The sequence below is a fragment of the Lontra canadensis genome, unplaced genomic scaffold (genome assembly GCF_010015895.1).
Source record: "Lontra canadensis isolate GAN:19392208 unplaced genomic scaffold, GSC_riverotter_1.0 scaffold142, whole genome shotgun sequence".
NCBI lineage: Eukaryota > Metazoa > Chordata > Mammalia > Carnivora > Mustelidae > Lontra > Lontra canadensis.
This window is the reverse complement of record NW_022631136.1, coordinates 150,861-174,485: the sequence shown is the minus strand read 5'-3', so window position 1 is coordinate 174,485 and position 23,625 is coordinate 150,861. Positions and strand designations below refer to the sequence as shown.

General features: G+C 41.6%; 2 protein-coding genes across 4 annotated transcripts in view; one reads left to right on the top strand and one right to left on the bottom strand.

The window, feature by feature from the left end:
- Positions 1–14,131, top strand: part of LOC116858809 (histone H2B type 2-F) — a 19,701-nt gene extending 5,570 nt beyond the window's left edge. The window contains exon 2 of one of the 3 annotated variants that reach the window (XM_032843716.1): positions 14,097–14,131. In XM_032843716.1, coding sequence (XP_032699607.1) covers positions 14,097–14,100 — 4 coding nt within the window. In that variant the 3' untranslated portion in view covers positions 14,101–14,131. Of the gene's footprint in view, positions 1–4,341; positions 4,611–14,096 lie in introns of those variants that run through there. The other 2 variants (XM_032843714.1, XM_032843715.1) reach the window with 2 other exon arrangements.
- FCGR1A (Fc fragment of IgG receptor Ia) lies at positions 10,735–23,625 on the bottom strand. The gene is made up of 7 exons (XM_032843713.1): positions 23,481–23,625; positions 20,458–20,559; positions 20,036–20,056; positions 18,994–19,248; positions 13,365–13,616; positions 11,929–12,213; positions 10,735–11,167 (listed from the first exon to the last, which is right to left on the bottom strand). The coding sequence occupies exons 1-7, from the start codon at positions 23,608–23,610 to the stop codon at positions 10,980–10,982; spliced, it is 1,233 nt and encodes a 410-aa protein (XP_032699604.1). The 5' UTR covers positions 23,611–23,625; the 3' UTR covers positions 10,735–10,979.

The following is a 23,625-nucleotide window of genomic DNA, read 5'->3' as shown; positions in this document are numbered from 1 at the left end:
CAGACACTACTCACAGTAGGGGGTCTCCAGGTTACCCAGGTTTCTGTCAGTCTTGGCTACAAATCAGCGGTTCCCATTGTCCCCTCTTCAGGTTTGATCATTTGTTACAATGGCTCATAGAACCCTGGGGGACATGTTTACCAGTTTATTATAAAAGATATAGGAAAGGATACAGATGATGATGATCCAGATGAAGATGTACACAGGGCAAGGGCCAGAAGGGTCCCAAGTGTGGGAGCTTCTGTCCCTGTGGAGCTGTGGTGTCCACCCTCCTGAGATGTATGTGTGCACCAACCTGGAAGCTTTCTGAGCCCCATAGTTTGGGGATTTTTATGGAGGCTTTATCAAGTAGACATGATGGATTATTGGCTCAATCTCCATCCCTTCTCCTCCCTGGAGGATGGCAGGGGTGGGGGCTACAAGCTTCTAATTATAGCTTGGCCTTTCTGATGACCAGCTTCCATCCTGAAGCTTCCTAGGAGCCCACAAAATCCAACTCTTTAGAACAAAAGACCCTTCCCATTACCAAGGAAATTCCAAGAGATTGAGGAGCTCTGTGTTAGAAACCAGGGGCAGAGACCAGATATATATTTCTTATTATGTCACAGTCCACCCCTGGTCTCTAGCCAGGGACCTGTTACAGCAAACTGATTATAATAAAGTCAAAAGATACTGGCTGAGGGGCCCCTGGGTGGCTCAGGTGGTTGAGCGAACAACTCTTGGTCCGAACTCAGGTCTTCATCTTGGGGTCACGTGTTCAGGCCCCACTGCGTTGGGCTCCATGCTGGGCATGGAAGGTGAGTCCCAATCTTCCCACCTAAGAGCCATATGACCTTGGGAAAGTGTCTTTACTCCTCTGACTCTCAATTTCTTCCTTGTAAAATGAGCAAAATAATGGAACCTACCTTATAGGTTTGTTATGGAGATTAAGTGAGATAATGTGTTGTGTGCGCTTCGTAGAGTACTTGGAACACAGTAAATATTTGATCAGTGTTTCCTTATGATTGTAGTTAGGCACTTCCTGCAGGTACCATTGTATCTCCGGAGCACTCTTCCTGTTCCAACAAGTATGGCTTTAAGAGATTCCTAGTGATTTGAGAGTCACCTTCCTACACACTGGAGCAATAAGACTTTCATTTTCTAAAACATCATCCAAGAAGGCAATTTCACAATTTACTGGTCAGGCCTTTGATTCTGTAGAAACTTCAAGTATCTGCCATGTGTCCTGAAGGAAAAAAATGAATTAGGATACAAAAGACCTTATTTATAGTGTCTGTTAGCAGTGCTCTATAAAGACCTATATTATCTGGCAAATACCTTTTTATTTTAAGTCAGATGATGTTTGCAAAATTTCCCATCGATTGTTCTCTGGAAAAATAAAATACTTTCCTTAAATACTTCTTTTCTATTTCTGATTTCTGAGTTGAAAGCTCTGGATTTTAAGGACTTAACACAGGAGCAAGGCAAGTGAATAAAAATGATTTAGGGCACACTATTAGGTACCACAGAGAAGGACACACCTTATAACCAAAAGGAGACCGAATAGGCAAATATTTGGGCAATGTTAAAATCAAGTATTTTAAAATGGGCTTGGTGGAGTCAGGTTGATGACTTATGACCTCAGCTTTGTTTTTGTAGGCAATGATGTTTGAGCCTTGTCTAAGTTTTAGTTTCTACTTGGTAGATTCTAATTTTCAAATGCATTGAAGGAAAACTCTTTTGGCCAAGAAGGAATATGAAATATAGCTCAGCTACACCACAGATACAACTCTGGGCAAAAGTTGTTCAGTGTTCTTAATATAATTCCCAATCCTAGGGTTGGGCCTTGCACTACTTGAATTTCTTTCTGGAGATGTGTTTCATCTAGTTTGGCATGTCTAGACTCAAGACCCACGATATAACATGTAGAATAAGGAGAAAGAGAAAGACACACTGGTTAACCTAGATATAATAGGGTTACTTCCAACAAGTGAATATACTCTTGTTTCCTTAGGCTTCTGCACTCCTCTGCCTGCTATACTGTGAAAAATGAGGAAAAGTTATTTCGCTTATTGAAGTGTCTCTGTAGGGGACTTTTCCCCTGGTGTCTTTTTAAGTGTTTGAATTATTGAATTGTTCATAGTTTTTTGTTTGTTTGTTTTTTGTTTTTCACATTACTGTTAAGGGACTGGGCAACAGAAATTATTTTTAAGTGAAAATTTTTTTTCAGAAATAGCAACTATGTGTAGAGAACACCATTTTAGGATTAGCAGGAGAGTTAAGTAAGGTAAAACTTGAATTTCAATCCCTGGCCTACAGAAAAAAACCTAAGAAACTTTTCATAGTCTAAGGGAGGTGTATTTCATGGTATTAAGATTGTGGGATGTGTTTAGATGGGAACGGGGCACAACAGATCAATCTTTCTGGATTAGTATATGCAAATCATTTCTAACGGGGAAAAGTGGAGTCTCAGGCATTGGCAGATCAAGTCGACTAAAACTTGTTGAGGATATAGAGGATCTGAAGAACATGGTTAACAAAATGAGTCATAACTATACTTACCCCCACACCATCTTGTATCCAAAGTAGAAAATATACATTTTGAATTCACATAAATACTGATAACAACTGGCCACGTGAAAGATGACAAATGGAAGCTCAACAAGTGTTGAAAAACTTGAAAGTATATGAGACACATTCACTAATCCTAATGCAAGGACATAACTTAAAATATTCTTCTTGATCTATACTGTTAGGAAAAAGCACAAGGACTAAAGAGGACGTAAAAATAAAAATTATATACTTTTTGTATACAATAATAACAAAGATAGCACTTATATGTAGAGATCAGAGGAAAATTCATAGCTTTAAAATGCAACAACTGCACAATTTATGGTTAAACTGAAGAATACAGGGGCGCCTGGGTGGCTCAGTGGGTTAAGCCGCTGCCTTCGGCTCAGGTCATGATCTCGGGGTCCTGGGATCGAGTCCCGCATCGGGCTCTCTGCTCAGCAGGAAGCCTGCTTCCCTTCTTCTCTCTCTGCCTGTCTCTCTGCCTACTTGTGATCTCTCTCTGTCAAATAAATAAATAAAAATCTTTAAAAAAATGCATTTACGAGATAATGAGAACTATTAAAAATAATGAAGTAAACTTTTAACATAACACCGAATAAAGGGACACCAAAACAGGAGGGAAGTAGAGGCATAAATTAGGGCTGAAGCAGAAATGAATAGATATTACTTCCTCACTCCCCCAAAATAGAATCAATTAAGCCAAAATCTGGTTCATTGAGAGAAAGTTAAAGGGTTAATCCTTTGGTAATTTAATATTGAAAGAGAAAAAGTACACTACTATACCAGCAACATCAAATATAGAAGATATTTTAAATGGTATGTGTATTTTAATACATGGATTTGCAAATGTAGACAGAATATTTAGTTTTTAATATAAGTGATCAAAGTTGCCTTAAGAAAGGTAGAATGAGGGGCGCCTGGGTGGCTCAGTGGGTTAAAGCCTCTGCCTTCAGCTCAGATCATGATCCCAGGGTCCTGGGATCGAGCCCCGCATCGGGCTCTCTGCTCAGCGGGGAGCCTGCTTCCTCCTCTCTCTGCCTGCTTCTCTGCCTGCTTGTGATCTCTGTCTGTCAAATAAATAAATAAAATCTTAAAAAAAAAAAGAATAAAGGTAGAATGACTGAATAAAAATAGCTGAAGGAGAAACTGAAAAAATAGGCAAAGACCTATCCTTAGGTCTACCAGGTCCAGAGAGTTTCACCAGACATTGAGGGAAGAGACAATATTTATATAAATGGATCAAGATAATAGAAAAAAGATTAAAATCCGCATGCAATTATTATGAGGCAAAGAAAGCAACAGATACTATTAAGTTTAAGTGAACTAAGTGTGCCTGGGTGGTGTGGTTGGTTAAGCATTCAACTCTTGGTTTCTGTTCAAGTCATGATCTCAGGTTGTGAGATCTAGCCCAGCATCGGGCTCTATGCTCCACACACAGTCTGCTTAAGACTCTCTCTCCCTCTGCTTCTCCCTCCCACTCTGTCTCTAAAATAAATAAGTCTTAAAAAAAAATTAAGTGAAATAAGCCTTGCAAAGCAATAAAAGAGTGTTTGGTAAGGAAACGAATCCATAGAAGTTAGATATTATGGGCCACAATATAGATTTCAAAGTGGAATGAAGAGTAATTGGGATAAGAAACTGGGAGCTGTTAGGTACACGGTTAGGATTTGAATTCTAGTGTGTTGGACCCAAAGCCTGTGAAATGTCAAGATGTGACTGAATTCAAGTTAGGAAATTACTATTTTCTAAAATACATATGGTACTTACGAACCTGTTGCAAATGTCTAGTTCTTCTCTTTCAGGCCTTTTTCTGCCCTTTCAGAAGAAATGGTCTTCAAAGTCACAGCCAGACTCCAGAGCTGATTCCCCAGAGATCATGCCATGGCCTCCTCAAAATTATCTCCTAACGGAGAACCACATTTGGAGAATTTATTTTTTCAGAATGTGTAAACCAATTATTTTGAGTCTTTCTTAGAGATATTCTGTCTCCATTAACTCGCTCATCGTGTTTGGGAAACTTCCCCTTTAACACATGGTCTCTCTTCACAATTTATTCTTTTTTTTCTTTTTAAAGATTTTAATTATTTATTTGTCAGAGAGAGAGAGAGAGAGAGCACATGCGTACAAGCACAGGCAGGCAGAGGTGGAGGAAGAAGCAGGCTTCCAGCTGAGCAAGGAACCCAATGTGGGACTCAATCCCAGGACTCTGGGATCATAACCTAAGCCGAAGTCAGATGCTTAACCGACTGAGCCACTCAGGCGTCCCTTCACAACTTATTCTTAAGTGGAGGAGGTAAGGAGTAACATGTACTTTATGTGGTATGGAGATGAAATGGGGAAGGCAGAAAGATGAGCTTCTCACCCTCTAGGGATTTGGACCCTACAATTAGAAACAAACCTAGAAATAAGGAATAAAGTAAGGACAGCAAACAATTTTATTGGCTCCCATTTGACTGCCAGTGTGCATTCCAAGGAAGTCTATACCTAAAAGACCTTCTGGAGGTCCAGATTTTCAACTGACTAGAATTTTTTTTTTTACATCCTGCTTCCCATTGCCAAGCTTAATAGACAGTTCTCTTAGGGTCTTTCAGTTTTTAAATTCTCCTAACAATGAGATTGGTAATAATCACTTCTTAAGATTTTAACAATACTGTTTATAATAACTTACAAAAATGAAAAACCTTGGAACAAATCTAATGGAAAGATGAACAAAACTTCTAGGGAGAAAATCATAACATTTTTGAGAGAGATTAGCAAGGATATAAATAAATTGGAGAGTTATACCATGTTCATGAATTAGAAAGTCAGGTATGTATACATATGTATGTATATGTATGTATACAATGATGTCCGTATCTCTCCTTCACTATCACACCCCAAATCTATATAGTTAATGCAATCCCACTCCAAATCCAGTAGTCTTCTCAGGAGAATTTGACATAGTTTATCACTGATTTTTTTTTGAGGCCTTTCTTCTTTTCTGTTTTTCTATTTCACTAGCTATTCCTTGTCAACATCCTCTGTTGCCAATGCTTTTATACAACCTTTAAAATTTGGTGCACCCCAGGGTTCAGCCTTAGACCCTTATCTGTGCTTTCTGCTTACATTGTCTCTTCTAATCCCATGGCTCTAAATGCCATATATATATATGATGATTCTCAAATTTTTATCTCTACTTCAAAATTGTTCTCTGAACTCCACTGCTTTTTCAACAGTTAAATAGGAATCTTGACATGTCCAATACAAAACTTTTGCTTCTTGCTACTCCTCTCTCCTGTTACACCAACTTGCTCTTTCGCAGTTCCTGGTCTCAGTCAGTGGAATCAGTTTATTGCTTAGGCCCAAATCTAGAAGTTGTTTCTGGTTCCTCTTTTTCCCACATTCACTACATCTAATCAAATCAGCACGTTTTCTGGGCACTTCTCAACACCTCCACTGCTCCCTCTGAGTCCAAACTACCATTGTCTGTCACCTGGATTCCTAACTGGTTTCCATGCTTCCACTGTTGTCCAACCCTTGGTGCCCATGGGCTCTATCTCCAACTGGCCTGGTGGCAGTGAGGACTGCTGGTCCCCTTCCAGCCAACTGCCAGCTATGCCTCCATTCCATCTGGTTTTCAGGAGGTCTGGTTATCTTTGGCTTCTGGGGTGGAGGTGGGGGTGATTCCTGAATCTAGAGGCTCTAGGGTTTCTCCCAACTGTGCGGTAGCCAGGAAAGACGTAAAATGGACCCAACTCTTCCCACTTTACCCCAAACCAGTCCATATGCCCTGAGGTTTCCTTCTCAGGCTAGTAACACAAATGGGCCTGAACTCCTTTAGAAGCTGGAATGAGTTTAGGGCTTTCCCTGTGGAGCCTGGAAGATGAAAAACTGAACCACCCTTCTCATAACCAATTGCCTGTTCTGCTGTGATTGTCTCCTCTGGGATGTTGTGCTTAGTTCTGCAAGCCCTGGGGATTACAGAATGTGCCCGAGCGCCATGATATGTCCAGCAGGTTTTTGGGTATTGTCCCTGAGCAGTCTCAAAGCTATGAAAGCACATCCTCCCATCCTCCCTTCCTCCCTCCCTCCTTCCCTCCACACCTACCACCCTCCTCCCTGCCACCTGCACCAATCCCTCCGGGGCCTTGTACTCAGTCCTGGAAGCTCTGATCACCCGGGATAGGACCGGCTTTGGGAGAAGCCATGTGATGTCCGAAGGCATTTCAGAGCGGCCCCTGAAGGGCCTACGGTCTCCCTGCCCACTGCCCAGCTGGTTCTGCAGGCCCGGGGTCCCTTCCTGGCTCTGATGGTGGTGGAACTGGTAGGAAAGTCATCTGTGCTTGAATGAACTGCCGTCATTCACTCCTAACCTGCTCCTTCCCCGCGGCGTCTCCTCCAGCCACCTTTCCACTGGGTCTCCCGGCAGTTCAGCGCCCGTCCCCTTCCGTGGTCTCCCAGTCATAGTCCTCCTCTCCGTGGGGTGGCGCCACCGCCAGGTCTGCGAGCAGGAGGGTCGGCCCCAGGCCGGCCTAGAGAGGGGTTTTTCAGCTCCGCACTTCCGGGAGGCCGCCAGCCAACCCGCACTTTTTGGTTTCCCGCCGTACTTCCTGCGGCTGGAGACCCGGCGCAGTGGGGAATCGGGATGTCACATTTGCCAACCCCGAACTGGTAACTACTTCGGAGTTTGGGGGGCCGCCCACGAATTGGGTGCTCTTCTGGGTACCGGGACGAATGGGACACTCACGACTCCTTGCTCTCCTCTCCCCGTCGGCCGCCCCGGCCGCCGACACATGCCAAAGGCCGTTTCTCGCCGCTGCAGGCTCTGGGGAAGATCTCTCACCAGGTTTGGGGGAAGGTTGCGAAGAGCGGGAGGCGAGCTAAGGTGGCAGTGTGCACGGGTGGCCACAGGGTGGAGCCAGCGAGACTGCGAGACTCCTTCGGAGCCCAAGTTCTCCGGGCGGTGCCACAAACCGCCTAGGTTTTTTGATCCAGGAACTGGTTGTAGCCATTAATTAAACGTGGAGCTTAAAGGAGTGTATTCGTGACCGTGAAAAGCTGAATGCAGTAGAATCTACTAACCGTGCCAGTTAGGAACAGAGAAATGGTTGATGAGCATATTTGCAGCCAAGTAAAAATGTGACCCCGAATTTACAGTATCCTGTATTTTTTAAGTATTAAGTATTTTAAGTAATATCCAGTATTTTTTAAGATTTTATTTATTTGACAGAGAGAGATCACAAGCAGGCAAAGAGGCAGGCAGAGAGAGAGAGGAGGAAGCAGGCTCCCCGCTGAGCAGAGAGCCCGATGCGGGGCTCCATCCCAGGACCCTGAGATCATGACGCCAGCCGAAGGCAGCGGCTTAACCCACTGAGCCACCCAGGCGCCCCCCCCCCTTTTTTTTTAATTAACGAAAAATTATTCTAAATTGCTCTCAAGAAAGTTAAGAACACCAACTTACTTTCTGTACATTCCTTTTACTTGGAGGTGTAATGTTGATCTGTTGATCTGTTAGAGGTAAAAGAAGTTTCATCTCTCTTTTTGAAATCAGGCAGAATACGCAACTGAGAAGCACTGAATCATGGGTGAATGCGTTGTCAACTCCTTCCTTCCCTTAGAATACTGAAAATGCAGGGAGACTGCTCTTGGAAACCAGTTGATAATTCCTAGCATGCTTTTTATAGATCTTAAATACTCCATGTTAGCATTTATGCTTTTACAGTATTTCCAGCTTCTTGCCTTATGCTTTCTTTAGGATTTTACATCCTCTTCGTGGTTGAATGGAGCTAGATAACTAGGTCTGACCAGTAAGGTGGAAGTGTTGTGTGTCCCTTCTGGGCTGAGAATTTAATTCCTGGTTTGGGATGCTCCATGCTCTCTCAGCTCTGACACAACTGCTGGCAGTGTTCCCCAAAGTGCCACCTTAACAGCCTTCTCATTTGCCTCTGGTGTAACATGAATGAATGATAAACCTCTCTTGGTTTAAGGGGCTGAGATTAAGGAGTTGCTTGTTACCTTAACAAACCCTGGCCTCTTCTTACACAGCCTAATTCACAGATGAATGGGTCAGGTGTAGAGCTGTGCATAAGTTTGTTGCCTAGATAAGATGCGGTTATTAGTATTTCTTAACACTCTTTGCATTGTTCTCAGGACTCTCCCTCAAGAGCCAGGCTGTTTTTGTTGTTGTTGTGGGTTTTTTTTTTTTTTTTAATAATAATAAGACAGAAGGTCTTTAAACAAAAATTGTCATAAATTCTGCTTTACCTGTCTTTACAGTATACCAGGATTCAGAACATCTCAGCATGGGCGAGAATATTTATTTCTAATTCCTAGCGTTGCCCTTAATGCCCATAAACATGAGACACAAAAACTTACCTGTTTTGTGTCTGGTACACAGAAATTTTTTTATCCTCGGGGCAATAAATCATGATTAGTATGAGTAAGAGGTATGCCTTTCTTTTGCAGCCTGGGTGAAGGGTGAGTGGGAAAGAGTAGGTAGAAAAGCAGAACTGGCTTCAAACATTTACAGTGAGTGTGTTCTGAGGCACACAGTATAGTGTTCTCTTTTAAAAATATGGATGTCTTTAGAAGTGTTATTGGGACAAATGGGTTTTATAAGACTCCAAAGACTTTATAAAATTTGCAGTGGCGTACAAAGCACTCAGACTGAACCCTGGGAGATGTTGGATAGAGTTTGAGGTGCAAGATGTTTATTAAGGATGAACCCCTATAAAAGGAAGAGTGAAGAGGTAAGAGTGGGCAGTGGAAGAAATCAAGAGTGCAACAAAAGCTTGCTAGAGCCTTGACCATACCGCTGAGGAGCTCTGGAGCAAATACTGCTCGCAAGCATGGCCTGCTTTGGGCTGAAATGTCCTGTTCCATTCAGGCAAGACATGCTGGGTACTCTGGGAAAGATATGACTTTGGGAGAGCTGTGGGGGGTCTCAGCAGACAACAGTTTGCCTTCTGCTGGGTTTTGCAATTCTTTCCCTTCTCTCCCTTTGGGCCACTCGCTCCCCACTTGGATCCAGTCATTTCTGTGTGTGTGTTTCCAGTACAGGATGGAATGAAAATAGTGAGCTCTTAGATAGGTAGGGACAAGTGTCAGGGACAGGGAACCCAACCACTGTAGGGAAACTGGAGGGCTGGGCACCCACCTGGACAAAATATGAGGTGGTACCAGGCATTGACCCGACCGAGCACCAAGGCTGGGAGAACCAGCAGGTAGGCATCAATTTGGGGGACTCCCAAGAACCTATTCCTGTCACAGCTACAGGCCAGAAGAAACAGAAGACTGAAGTGCAAATTGTTCAAACGTTAGAGTAGGCAGTTAGGTTCTAACAGGATACATGGAGGCCAGCAAAGAGGAAGTCATGGCTAGGACTGTGAATGTCAGAGGCCTGTCCCCACAGAGCCCGATGCGGGGCTCAATTTGAGGACCCTGAGATCATGACCTGAGCTGAAATTAAACAACTGAGCCCTGAGACCAGTATTATCTTGAAGTTGGTTAGTAATCATCCAGAAAATCAGAAGGGCAGAGTAAATCTCTGGAGGTAAGAGCTGGGGCTTCATGACATCACTACCCCTCCCCAGCTGAAGCTGCCCCTTGCCCCTCCCTGCTGGGAGGTCTGGATATAATTTATTAAGGAAAGCCTCGGTTACATGGTCTTCCTGTGGGGTGGGGGAGTGGGATAGGCAAGCAGGACTCCTGGTATCTCTGGACATGGAGATGTTATGAGAAATCCTCATACGAAAGGGCAGAAGTCATGCCCCCATCTGCCTAGTGAGCATCTGCCGTGTTCTCTGTAAGCTGTGTGGATCTTCCCCTGCTTGTGTGCTGGAGAGAGAAGACACCAGATAACTGCGTGGACTCCAACGATGGGTCAGCACTCCACCCACAGTCTCTCAGGAGCTGTCTGCAAGTTTCCTTTCCTTTTTTTGGGTCTGCGTGCTTTTCTTGTCTCCCTGATCCATTCTCTCTTTATCTGCCTCCTTGTAACCCTCATTCTGTCTCTTTCTCTGTCTTAATCTCTTGTACATAGGTACACACTTACCTTTTCACCCTGTCCCTAAAAATAATAATATTGTTCAAACTACCTAGTAGGATAATCAGGTTAGACTGGACTTCCAAGTTATTAAAGATTTCTTTAGAGTAGGTCTCACTTCAAATCATCCCTGATGACCCATTTTCCAAGCTTATCTTCACTTAAGTCAGCTCATTTGTTTGTTTTATTTCAGAGTTAATCAGATGTCATGGGAGTCACAGTTTTAATGTCTTTAAACTTTGGGATGTTTGCACCCCAGTGCTTGCACAGAGAAGAAGGGGAGGGACTGTCTGGGTCCGTGGGCACCAGCTGGGCCACTGCTATGGCCCTCCTTCCAGGGGCTTCTGGTATGTCCTTTCTTGCAGTGCTCTTGTTCATGACATTATGGCTCTTCTAAATATTTCTATTCTTGAAGGTAGGAGTTTACTCTTTTCTTTTGACCGGAATCCAAAGAGACTTCTAAATTGCACTTTTTCTTTCTTTCCAGTTCCTTATATATAATCATACAGAAAATGGTGTCCACCAAAAACAGTATTCCCACTGCCAGATAGAAAAGAACGTGAAACCAAACAGGAGGTCGTGTCTGGAGGCCTGAAAAAGTGACAAGGGGAAGAAATGCTAGTTAGAACGCAAAGCGATCTGGCTGATTTATGTCTGGGAGGGAAGGCTGGCTGACACCTGGTATGCCTGTCCCCAGCAGAGACACAGGTAATTTCAGGGGGCAGGAAGGTGCTGCACTTGGGCTATGTGGTGTACAGTCCAGGGGCAAGCTCCTCATACGAGCTTAACTGCCAGGGCCCTCAGTGGACTTACTTCCTAGTTTTGGACATAAATGGCAGAGAAATAGACTTTAATACTTGAAATGAATTTGGGTTGAAGATAAATTTTTCCCAAAGAGTCTTTGTTTTAGAGCTCAGTCTCCCTACCTCAGCCAGACAGACACTTGGGCAAGTATTTATGTGCAATCCACAAACTCCCTACCTCACCAGTCTACCATCTGAGCTCCTTGAAATAAGAACTGTACCCCCAGTGTCTTCATATCCCCACACCAATGACAATACACAAGAACTCAATATATTGATTAGATTTGGGGGGTGGGGGGAAAGTGAGGGGGAAAGAAAGAGGAGAGAAAATAGGAAATGAAGAAGAAAGGAAGGAAATAAAGGGGGAAAGGAAAGGGAATTTAATGAAGTTCATGAGAATAGTGAAGGTACGAATCAAGAGTGGAAAGGCCTGTTTATGGGTTTTTCCTGGCTGGGCGATGAAATCCCCTTAAACAGACCTCAGCCCTGAAGGAAAAAAGGGAGCATCTTTTCCATGTGCCTCCTCCTGTCAATTCCCTTCATTCTCACCAAGCACCTGAAGCTCCAACTCGGGGCTGCGCTTGACCATGCTGCCGTCTTCCGTGGTAGCCTCACACCAGTATAAGCCCGAATCTTCTCTCGTAGCAGTTAGTATCTGGTATTCAGAGGCTGTGTTCCTGCTCAGCAGGGTCTTGCTGCCCATGTAGAAGGAGAAGTAAAGCTGCAAACCAGGTCTCTGTAGGAGCAACTTTGTTTCACAGCTCAGGTTGACCAGATGCCCCTCCAGGATGGGTGATGACAAAGATGCTTTTAGCACTGGGGCTGGAAATAGCTCTAAAGAAAACGTTGATGGAGACAGGGTTGCCTGCTTCAGTGTTAAGGTTTTGTTGTTGTTGTTTTGTTTTTAACAAGAGATATGCCCCCTTCCTCCTTGGGAAACCTGCCCCTAGAGAATGCATCCATAAGACAACTTTTCCCACTTCTAGCAGAGAGGCATTCCACATAGAAACTCTTATAATGGCCAGCTTCCTCATTTCCTGCTGTGGCCCTCCACACTGTCCAGGCTTCCCTGAATAGCCATATTATTATGTGACCGTGCCTTTTGGTAGTGGTCCACCAGGAGTGGACACTGATCCATACACTAGCCAGGTCACTGACTGATTATTTGTGTTACTACCTCAAAAGATAATCTGGGACAATCCTCTCTTTCCCATTAGGAATGATGAATTCTTTTTCAGACAGAAAAAAAATTGCTTGTAGTTAATGAGTACTAAGATGAAAGAACCAGTCAAGCCCACATGCAAGCTGGAACAGAGGAAGCTGCTTTAGTTAGCAGACGTTCAGAAAGAAGTAGAACTAGAGAGGCCACATTGCCTCTGAGAGATAGAAAGTATAACCAAGTCCTAATGTCCTCATGGCTTCTGTTTCTAGGGAGCTTTTTATGAGATTCCATTGAGTTCTTTTCTTACTTTTTTTTTTTTCAAAGATTTTATTTATTTATTTGACAGAGAGAGAGATCACAAGTAGGTAGAGAGGGGGAAACAGGCTCCCTGCTGAGCAGAGAGCCCAATGCGGGGCTCAATCCCAGGACCCTGAGATCATGACCTGAGCTAAAGGCAGAGGCTTAACCCACTGAGCCACTCAGGCACCCCCCATTAAGTTCTTTTCTAATAACTCTCCTACCTCCCATGAGTGAATCTCTATTCCTTGCAACTAAAATAAAATTGATGAAATAGATCCTCACTATGCCCTGGCCTTCATGTTAGCTCCTGGGATTACTGAGGATGTATTGTGGTTTATTGGAAAGAGCAACAGACTGAGGCCCAGATAACCTCAGTTCCAGTCCCAAGCTAGCCACTGGTCATTTCATGGCCTTCCATGAAACAACGACTTCCCCGGGAACTTAAGTCTCTTCACTTGCAAACTTAAGTGATGATTTATGATGGTCCTTAAAACTACAGCTTTATGACTATTCAGATACATACCTTTTACAGTGATATATACTCCTGCTGATTCAAAGCGTTGCTTTCCCATGGCTGAGCAGTGATAGATGCCATTGTGACTCAGGTTGGTTTTCAGAATGGTGAATTCAGAATTCCCAGTAGAAAATTTAAAGACCTTGCCATTTTGGTAGAAAAGCACATTGTGTATCGTCTTATTCTTCCATCCATGACACCTCAAGGTCAGAGGTTCCCCTTCCGTGACAACTCTGCTAGAGACCTGGAGTAGTAGCCAATCTGGAAATTGGAGACCCAAAATGTATCTATACAGTAGCAGAGGTACAAGGAGGCTAGAACTGGGCCCTGGGGGGGGTTTCTTATCTTTTTTTTTCTTTACAATATTCCAACCTCAGAGCTCTGCTGAGTTTGAGGCCTGTTGCCCATCCCTCAATTATCTTTAGCTCTATTGGGAAGAAAAGTAGTCTTTACTATTTTTATTTTTTTTATTATTTTTTTAATTTTTTTACTTTTACTGCTTTACTGCACACAGCCCCTTCTTATCTTCGGTTTCTGATTTCAGAAGTTGGTTGGGATAAAAACAATTTACTGTATGCGGTAGGCAGTACTCTAAGATGACATCCCCCACCCTCGTGAATCACACCCTTGCATAATCCCCGTATGTGTGGAACCGGAAACTTGCTTCTAATCAACAGGATATGACAAAGGGTATGGGATGTCTCTGTCATGATGATGTTGCATTATATGACTCTGTCTTAGCTGACTGGCCTGAGAGCCTCCCACTGGTCTTGAAGTGAGCTACTCTGCTGGGAGAGGGCCAAATGGCAGGGGCCTGCCTCCAAGAGTCAAGACTGGCCTCCAGCTGACAGCCAGCAAAAGGAAGTGAACTACATAAGGAAGTGAATTCCCAAGTCTACCAATGACCACGTGCGCTTGGAAGAACTATAGGAAGGAACCTGTCATACCCTGATTGCGGCCCCTGCGGAGCACCCGGTGAAGCTGTGCAGAGACTCCTGACTCATGGAAAGATAACAAATGTTGTTTTAAGCTGCTGTGTTTGTGGTGATTTGTTACACAGCAATAAAAGAAATGAATACGCTCCAACTCTTAAGTTGTTAATGGGATCCCACATACTAAAACAAACACACAGAATAGCAAACATGTCCAGATGATATATACTTCTAATAAACTTCTAAAGTGACAGGATACACATATGTGCAGATCTGTGATCTAGTTGGTAAAAATGAGCTCCAAGTCCAAGGGCTCCTCCCTTTAGATGTACACCTCTACACAGAACTAAAAATGCTTCCTTTTTCTTTCCCTGGGGCAGTGGGTTTGGCTAAATGAGGACCAGTATCTTAAATGACAAAAGAAGAGAATGGACAGTAGTGCTTTTTCCCCCTCCAGAACTTACCTAAGAATGGAAGGCTAGATGTGTTCCAGTGCTAGATGGAGCATGATTTTTATAGTTTCGGATGCTGCCGTAGTGATTCTAAATATAATGAATACTCTTCTCTCCCTTATTCCCATTGGCAACCAAGAGGTGCTCTACCTAGAGACTACACTACCCAAACACAGACACCTTTGCTTTATACATCTACAAACACAGTGGTAGATTTTAACACCCCTCCATCTGAAATGGTCAAAAATACTAGTGATGATATATGAAATATTTGAATTAATAGAGTTGGTTTTGTGGATTAATATAGGATGCTTAGCTTAGAGAAGATTCATACTTTCCCAACATACATGCAACAGTTACAAATAGTAGATACTAGGCCACAAGCAATTTTCAACAAATACTAAAGAACTGATATCATATTTAACAAATTCTTACCAAAATGCCATAAAATTAGAAATCAGTAACAAAAGGCCACCTTCCTAAAACACTTCCAAATAATTCACGAGGAAAGAAAAATACATACATACTAATGAAAATTAAAAATATTTAGCCTTAAGTGGTAGTGGGAGTATTATACAACAAAATTCATAGGATGCAGCTTTTAGCAGACATTACTGATTTCCTACTCAAAAGCCATTCTCCACCTTTATCACCTTGGAGCAGGAGGGGAATGCTCACTAAGCCATATGATTAAGACTTAGGTCCTCAGCACACACACACACTTAATTGAAGTAACAGAGAGCTACTACAACTGCAGTTGAATCCTCCACTGCTGGTTAACAATGGCAAAACTTTTTTTTTTAAGATTTTACTTATTTGACAGCACAAGCACAAGCAGGGGGAGTGGCAAGCAGAGGGAGAGGGATTAACAGGCTCCTCCAGTGAACAGAGAGCCTGACTTGGGGCTCAATTCCAGGACCTGGGGAGCATGACCTGAGCTAAAGGCAGACATTTAAATAACTGAGTCACCCAGGCACCCCTATGGCAAAACATTTTTAAATAAGGGCATAGAGAACACCAACCCAAAAACCTGATGTATTATACTACTGTAAATGTAAGCACTTCTTTCACTGAAAAAAGAAAACAGCATAGATAGCAAAAAGACAAGCCACAGAGTGGAAGATATTTGCAACACTTGAAAAAGGACTAATTTCTGAAATATAGAGCCCTTACAAGTCCATAAGTAAATACAATAAAGAAAAACTGGCAAAAAACCTAGACAGGTACTTTACAAAAGAGGATATCCAAATAGGTAAGAAGTCTGTAAAATTCTTAAGGTCAGGAGTCTTCAGAAAAATGTAAATTAAAGCTATGTGATAACTATTGCACATGCACCAGAATGGCTAAACTAAAAAATACGGAAACTAGTGGTTTGTATGACAGTCTATAACTGTTAAAAAACTGTATGACAGTCTATAACTGGTTAAAAAAATAAATAAACCCACCGAGTGTTGATGAGGATGAAAAGGAACCAGAACTCTCGAACTCCACTGGTGGGAGTGTAATATGGAATAACTGCACTTTGAAGAACTAAAGCTGAACAAATATATGCACATTTTGTGACCCAGCAATTCCACTCCTAGGCATATTCCAGCACATAATCTATACATATGTACAACAAAAAACCTGTATAAAAATGTCCACAGTGAATACATTATATGTTTATAAAAAATTTAAAAAGAAAATGTCCACAGGGACGCATGGGTGGCTCAGTTGGTTAAGCAGCTGCCTTCGGCTCAGGTCATGATCCCAGTGTCCTGGGATCGAGTCCCGCACATCGGGCTCCTTGCTCAGCAGGGAGCCTGCTTCTCCCTCTGCCTCTGCCTGCCACTCTGTCTGCCTGTGCTCACTCTCTGACAAATAAAATATTAAAAAAAAAAATGTCCACAGTGGGGGCACCTGACTGGCTCCGCTGATATAGTGTATGACTCTTGATCCTGGGGTTGTGAGTTCGAGCCCCATGTTGGGTATAGAGATTACTTAAAAAAATAAAATCTTTTTAAAAAAAAAAGTTCACAGTGGTACTATTTATAAGAGGCCCCAGATAGAGGGGCCCCTGGGTGGCACAGTTGGTTAAACATCTGACTCTTGATTTTGGCTCAGGTTGTGATTTCACTGTCCTGAGATGAAACCCCACGAAAGCGTGGAGTCTGCTTGAGATTCTCTCTCCCTCATGTTCTCCCCTCTCTCTCATATAATCTTTTTTTTTTAAATATAAAATATATTCTCAATACATCATCATGCTGGGGCTTCTAGAGTCTGTGCAGAAGTAAAGAAAATGGCCTCTTCCCACCCCTGCTTCATTTTTTGTTACTTGAACCATGGAACACTTTGCTTCTGCTTGAACTACACAAAATTCTTTTTTTTTTTTTTTTTAAAGATTACTTGACAGAGAGAGGTCACAAGTAGGCAGAGAAAGGCAGAGAGAGAGGAGGAAGCAGGCTCCCCAATGAGCAGAGAGCCTGATGCGGGGCTTGATCCCAGGACTCTGGGACTATGACCTGAGCCAAAGGCAGAGGCTTAACCCACTGATCCACCCAGGTGCCCTGAACTACACAAAATTCTTAAAATAGTTCTGTCGGCGCGGGGGGGGGGGGGGGGCAGTCAAGCCTCTGCCTTCAGCTCAAGTCATGATCCTGGGGTCCTGATATTGCTCTGGGGTCTGAGCTCACTGCTCAATGGGGAGGCTCCTTCTCGGTCTCCCTCTGTTCATGCCTGCATATTCTCCCTCTCTCAAATAAATAAACTAAAAAAAAAAAAAACCAGTTCTGACAGCTCCCCTTACATCTGTAGCCTAGCATCTGATTCCCGGATATCTAAGAGACTCATGAGGAACGCCTAGCATTTCCTCTGATATTCTCAATATTTCCTTGGCTAAAACACATTACCTCCAAAAGCAATCTAGTCCTTACAAATTTAATTCTGCCTCCAGCATGGATTAACTTTTACATGATCAATTACAATGAAGCTTTAACTTAACTGCTTTTGAATAACTAAAGAGCACATTTGAGTGATTTGTACTGAATAATGGAACATTACCCTAAAAAGTACTGCAGTTTCCATTTCTTGACAAATAGAAACCTTTTACAGATTTAAGTGGATAGTGGGGTTTTATTTCCCCTTGTATTCATCAGTTTAAAATGCATCATCTAACAGTAATTTCATGTCCAGAATATTATCTTACAGATATATTATGAAATGTGCCCCAGACTATACATAGAAATGTCTATTGCGGCATTGCTTGTAAACACAAAAAACTGGAAATACACTTCAAGTTTACTAATAGGGAAAATGATTTAATCAGTTAAAGCACAGCCATAAGGCAGACATTTGAAAGTGCACGATAGATGTCTATTGATTTAAACAGACCCTCAAGGTATTTTAAGTGATAAAAGCAAGGTATAGAACGGTATACAGAGTATTCTACCAACCACTTTTTTAAAAAGTTCATATATGTATTAGGAGTTTTACTTCTATGGCAGGTGACCGTGGGACTAGGGCTTTGGGGTGGAAGAGAGAGGTCATTGTTCATCACTGTATGCTTCTCTGAATTATTTACTATGTGCAGGCATAAATTTTTTCAACGAAATTAGATCATTTTAATTTTTTAAAAAAGATCTTATATCGGGGTGCCTGGGTGGCTCAGTGCGTTAAAGCCTCTGCCTTCAGGTCAGGTCATGATCCCAGGGTCCTGGAATCGAGCCTCGCATTGGGCTTTCTGCTCCGCAGGGTGCCTGCTTCCTCCTCTCTCTCTCTGCCTCTCTGCCTACTTGTGATCTCTGTCAAATAAATAAATAAAATCTTTAAAAAATAAAAAAATAAAAAAGATCTTATTTATTTAAGAGAGAGCATGAGCAGGCAGAGGGAGAGGGAGAAGCAGGCTCCCCACTGAGCAGGGAGCCTGATGCCTGGCTCGATTCTAGGACCCTGAGATCACGACCTGAGCTAAAGGCAGATGCTTACCCAACTAAGCCACCCAGGTACCCCAAAATTAGATCATTTTAAATAATAAAATCTTGGGTCTGAGTTTTATACTGGATAACCTGCTCACAGCTGTCCCAGTTGGGGTGCTGTTGGGGCAGTTAAAGGACCCTAATGTGATATCCTGAGTATCTTGACTTAATTTCATCTAGTAGGCACATAGAGCTGAGACTCATACTCTAATAAATGAAAACACATATCTGGCATGCAAAAAGGAGAAAACACAAGGAACACCTTGTGATTTCCAACTCTCCTGCTCCATGCCATACTTACCCCTGTGGACTTCCAGCTGTACTGGGTCACTTGGCACTGAGAGACCTGTCTGGCACCTGTATTCACCATTGTCATTGACACTGGCAGCAGCAATTCTGTGTCTGGGGGTCAAGGTGTGAATGGCTGTGCCATTGAGAAACCACTGTGTAGAGGTGTCCCCAGGTAAACGGGGTCCCTCACACCATAAGTTTACATTTTCCTCTTGGAACACACTGACCCATGGAGGTTGCAAGGTGATCACTGCCTTTGAGGGGTCTGGGGATTTTAAAAAAAAAAAAAAAGAAAAAGACCAAATGGAATAAAAGGAGGGTCTGAGCAATTGGTAAAGTTTTCTGGGTAGCACAAAGGTAAAAATATATATTTAGATTAGACAGAAAAGTAAGCAAATGGGAACCTACAAAAACTAGATACTGAGAGTATCCAGACTCTGTGCAGAGAGCTCTGTTCATGTTATCAAATCAACATCAGGACGTTGGAGCTTAGGGGTTCCTAAGAAACAAATGACTAATTTCGTTTTCACTGTTGGTAAACAAAGAAGCAGGGTTTTTAAACCAAGGAAAGTCGACTGGAGCCAGTTGTCATGCCCCCTGTGCAATATTTTCCCTAAGGGTTAAACTCAGGCCTTAATTAGCATTTGCACTGGAAACCAATACTCAAACTCTCACTTTGAAACCTTCAGTACTGCTTGGTTCTCTCTGAGGAGAAAAAAAGTACTTGGCTTTCTTCTCAAGAGGACTGGTTCAAGGAATGTTACAAAACCCCCCAGAGCTACATCTATGGTTTTGCAACTCTGGCCTTTTCCTGCTATTATATACACGTAGGCATTTAGTTCTGAAGTTGGGGCTTTTTCAGGAAATCTTAGAGAGAAACCTTAAAAACCAGGATTTTATCAAAATCATGCTCTGAATATAGGGGACTTTACATCATTTCTAAATCCTTCTAGTTCTATCCTCTCCCCATACTCTCTTCTTCAGGATAACAAAACTCACCCTTTAGAACAGGAACATGGCAGAGGAAGAGAAACTAAGTTAAGATTACTCACCCGTTTGTGCACCAGCTGGCACTGTAAGAGACGGAAGAACAGAGGCATAAGTAGGTCAGTGGGAGATGACAAGGAAAGGAATCGAGAAGACAAAACTAATGTGGACATACAGGGACCAGCTTAGGTCTCTTGAATCTCTCTCTCCCCTCTCTCCAAATCAGGTACTAGTGGTATGTACAGTCTATAGATGGTTATTGATAAGGCTTTATTTTGATATGATGCTTCCAGGCTAAATTTTACTACCAAGTCTCTCTTCCCATGCTTTTGGTATAATGAGCATGAATAAACCATGGAAGCACAGATCCAGTTGTCCCCATATTCATGAGTTCTTAGCCTAGAATACCAAAGGAAGACAAAAGGTCTTGAGTCCCCATTACCAGAGCCAGTTCCCCTCTAGCTACCTCCTTCTAAGCCCAACTTACCCCAAAGGAGCAGAGCTGTCAAGAGCCACATGTTACCTCCAAGCTGATGGGAGTAGTGAAGTCTGAAATGTGCAAGATATTGAAGAGTTTCTGCTGGAGGCTCTGGAGTTGAAATTAGAAAAGAGGAAGGAAATTGCCTCTTCTAACCACTACCATCACGCTCCTTTTTTGGGAAATACATCCTTAATTCTTGCATTCTCTCCCCATTCTCTAACTACTTAGCCTCTCTTCCCCAGTTTGAAACTCTGGGTTTGAGGCTTATGAAACTCTCAGAATTCAAGGGAAAGACTAAAGTTTTTATTGATATTCTAACTGTATTTTCCCTTTACTAATTCTGTTTCTTGGGGCTAAAATATGGCAAATCCTCGTTTCTAAAAGTGGTTCAAAGCCTGGCCAATGCCTCTAAAACTTTATCATTTGAATCCAGATTATTCTATATCAACCTCTACATGACATGGGAGGAATAACTCATTTATAAGAGTTCCTCTACTACAATGAGACCTCTATTCCTCTGGGAATGCATACAGGATCAATGTCCCATTTTGGTTTTGTTTTTTTTTAAAGCCACCTCCCTGGAAGATATGAATTTGAAGTGTTCGCCTTGGCTACATCTAAGGAAAGTAAATGCTATAGAGAAGAAAAATGACTTATATGTGAGTGGAAATATCCCTAAGATGGGCTGTCTCTTCATGGACATGCCAGATATTTCTAATGTTTTACTGTTACAACCAGCACTGCAAGTCTTGTATTTAAAAGATTTAAGCACTCAACTTATTATCTCCATAGGACACATTCCTAGAACGAATGTTGCTCAGTCTAAGGAAAGGTATGTTTTTTTCCTTCAGATAAAAGTTGTCAGATTGTCTGTTATCATTATCATCATCATTGCATATATTTGTAGAGTGCTTATTATATGCCAAGCAAATATGCTTGGTATGTCTCTTTTCATTTAACCCTCATAATAAACTATGAGTAGACAGACACTCTTGTTGTCTCCATTTTGTAAATGAGGAAAATAGACAAAGTATGAAAGGAATTTAGTAATTTGCCCAAGGTTGTAAAAAGTAGAAGCCAGGTTTAAACATGCAGTATGATTTCCTTCACTTTCTCACCAAGAGAGTTTAACATTACCCAGCCCATCCCTCACAATTCCTTTGTAGGAAAATAGCTGCTTCTTTGAAAAATGAGAGAATGATCAGGAAACATGGGGAAATGAATATTGTTGTGGAAGAGGAGTGAAAGACATTCATGATCTGGAAGGATGAAATACTTTTTTTTCTAACAAGTATCTGTAGTTTCTAAATGGAGCAAACACTATTAACTAAGGCAGAAAGACGAATCTCCAGTATTTAATGATCAATGAAAATCATGATGTCCAGGAGAGCCATAGGAGAATTTACATCTATATATGACAGTTATATTTCCATATACTGATTTTTTTATAAGATCATCATATTCATAAGCTTCATACTTTTAAAATCACCTCACAAATACACTTTTCTCAAAGGGAGATGCAAAGTCTTATTTGCCTATTTTAACTAAAATTTTTCTCTTCTTTACTACAGGAAACAATTTGTGAACAATTATTTTGTATATTTTTTATGGTAAAATAATTTAAATCTCATACAGAATTGACCAAAAATTTATTTTTACCCTCTTTACAAGTAAAAAGCAGTCAGTAATACTTTATTCTCTACTTAAGTCCTCCTTTAACAACCATATTTTTAGGAATTATTGAAACCTATCAACAAAGTTTTAAGTACTTGTATATAATTGTCTACAGCACAATTTTGCTTAATATGTTTTGTATACTATTGTATATCTCTTGAATAGCTGTAATAATACTACCTTTATATATTCACTAATGCTGGAAGTGTTTTTCAAGAGATTCAGTAAACTTTAATGTTTTTCTTCAACAGCCATTCATTATGAAAAGTTCCTGATTGGTTCAATTTCAAGTTTCCATTAGAAATTCAATGAGTTTTTTATCCTTAGTTATTCTTACTACTTGATCTATCAAATCTTTCTCTGCTTCACATATCCTCAAATGATTTCATCAACTTAAAAAATTAATTTTCCTCCATGACTAGATGACATATTTATGTGATCTAGCCTTTATGGTTAATTTCTGGTGGTATTATAGTTTGTATTTTATAGGTTGTCTCAGTCTGGGATGACCTTGTCCATTTCCTTTCTCTAACCCCACTTTTTTTTTGTCATCATGAATATATTCATCAAGTCCTTTGTCTAATTTTCCTATATACCCTTGAGATTCTTTCCTAAGCTTTTCAGTGATTAAATCAGTGGCTTTACCAAAAGCTCCTTGTCATGGAATTCTATGCATAGAATATTTTCTATAGAAACTCTATTTTATCACTTTTTCCTTAAAACTATTCTAACTTACAGCTAATCTAAGATGCTGTCTGCATACTATCAATCCTTTCAACATTCCATTGCAAGAGAAAGGACCCCTTTCATGACAACATAAAAAATTTCTAAGAACTTTACTACTGGTGACACAATTCTGACCCTCAATATTCTGATGAATTAATGATGAAAATAATAGTGATTTTTTTTTCATAGTGACCTATGAGGGAGGCAGACTAGACTATAGGTAAGGAACTTCACTACAAGTGAAATTGGCAGTTTGAAGAGCATTTCATGATGCAATACTACTTCTGCTAGAAGCTTCTACTCTAATGATTCAGCTAATGCTCCTGCCTACAGTTCCTCCAGCGGAGTCCAAATAATAAGTAACCTTCACTTTGTGATCAAAGTTTGTGGGAGTCAAACCAGTTTTTTTGAACTTTGAAAAGCTCTCAGCTCACAGAACTACTAGGGGTGGGTTAGTGTGAATTGATGGACTCTAAATTTTGCGATAGGAGAGTTATTTGAATGAAAATCTTGTACTTTTTAGAAATCAGAAGCAGCACATATGGTAGTCTTAATCCTTGAAACTTTCCATACAATAACTTTGTTTCTTAGGGTTTTATCCTGTCTATTTGGATGAGGTTGACTCTTACCACAGTCTCCAACTTGTTTTTTGCCACCACAATTAGTTTCTCTTCCTCCAATAGCTTCCAGGCTGATTCTCAACAAAAAGTAAAAACAAAACTTACTGGAAAGGCAGGGTAACAAAGCAGATGAATCCATCTAAACAAGGCTGGA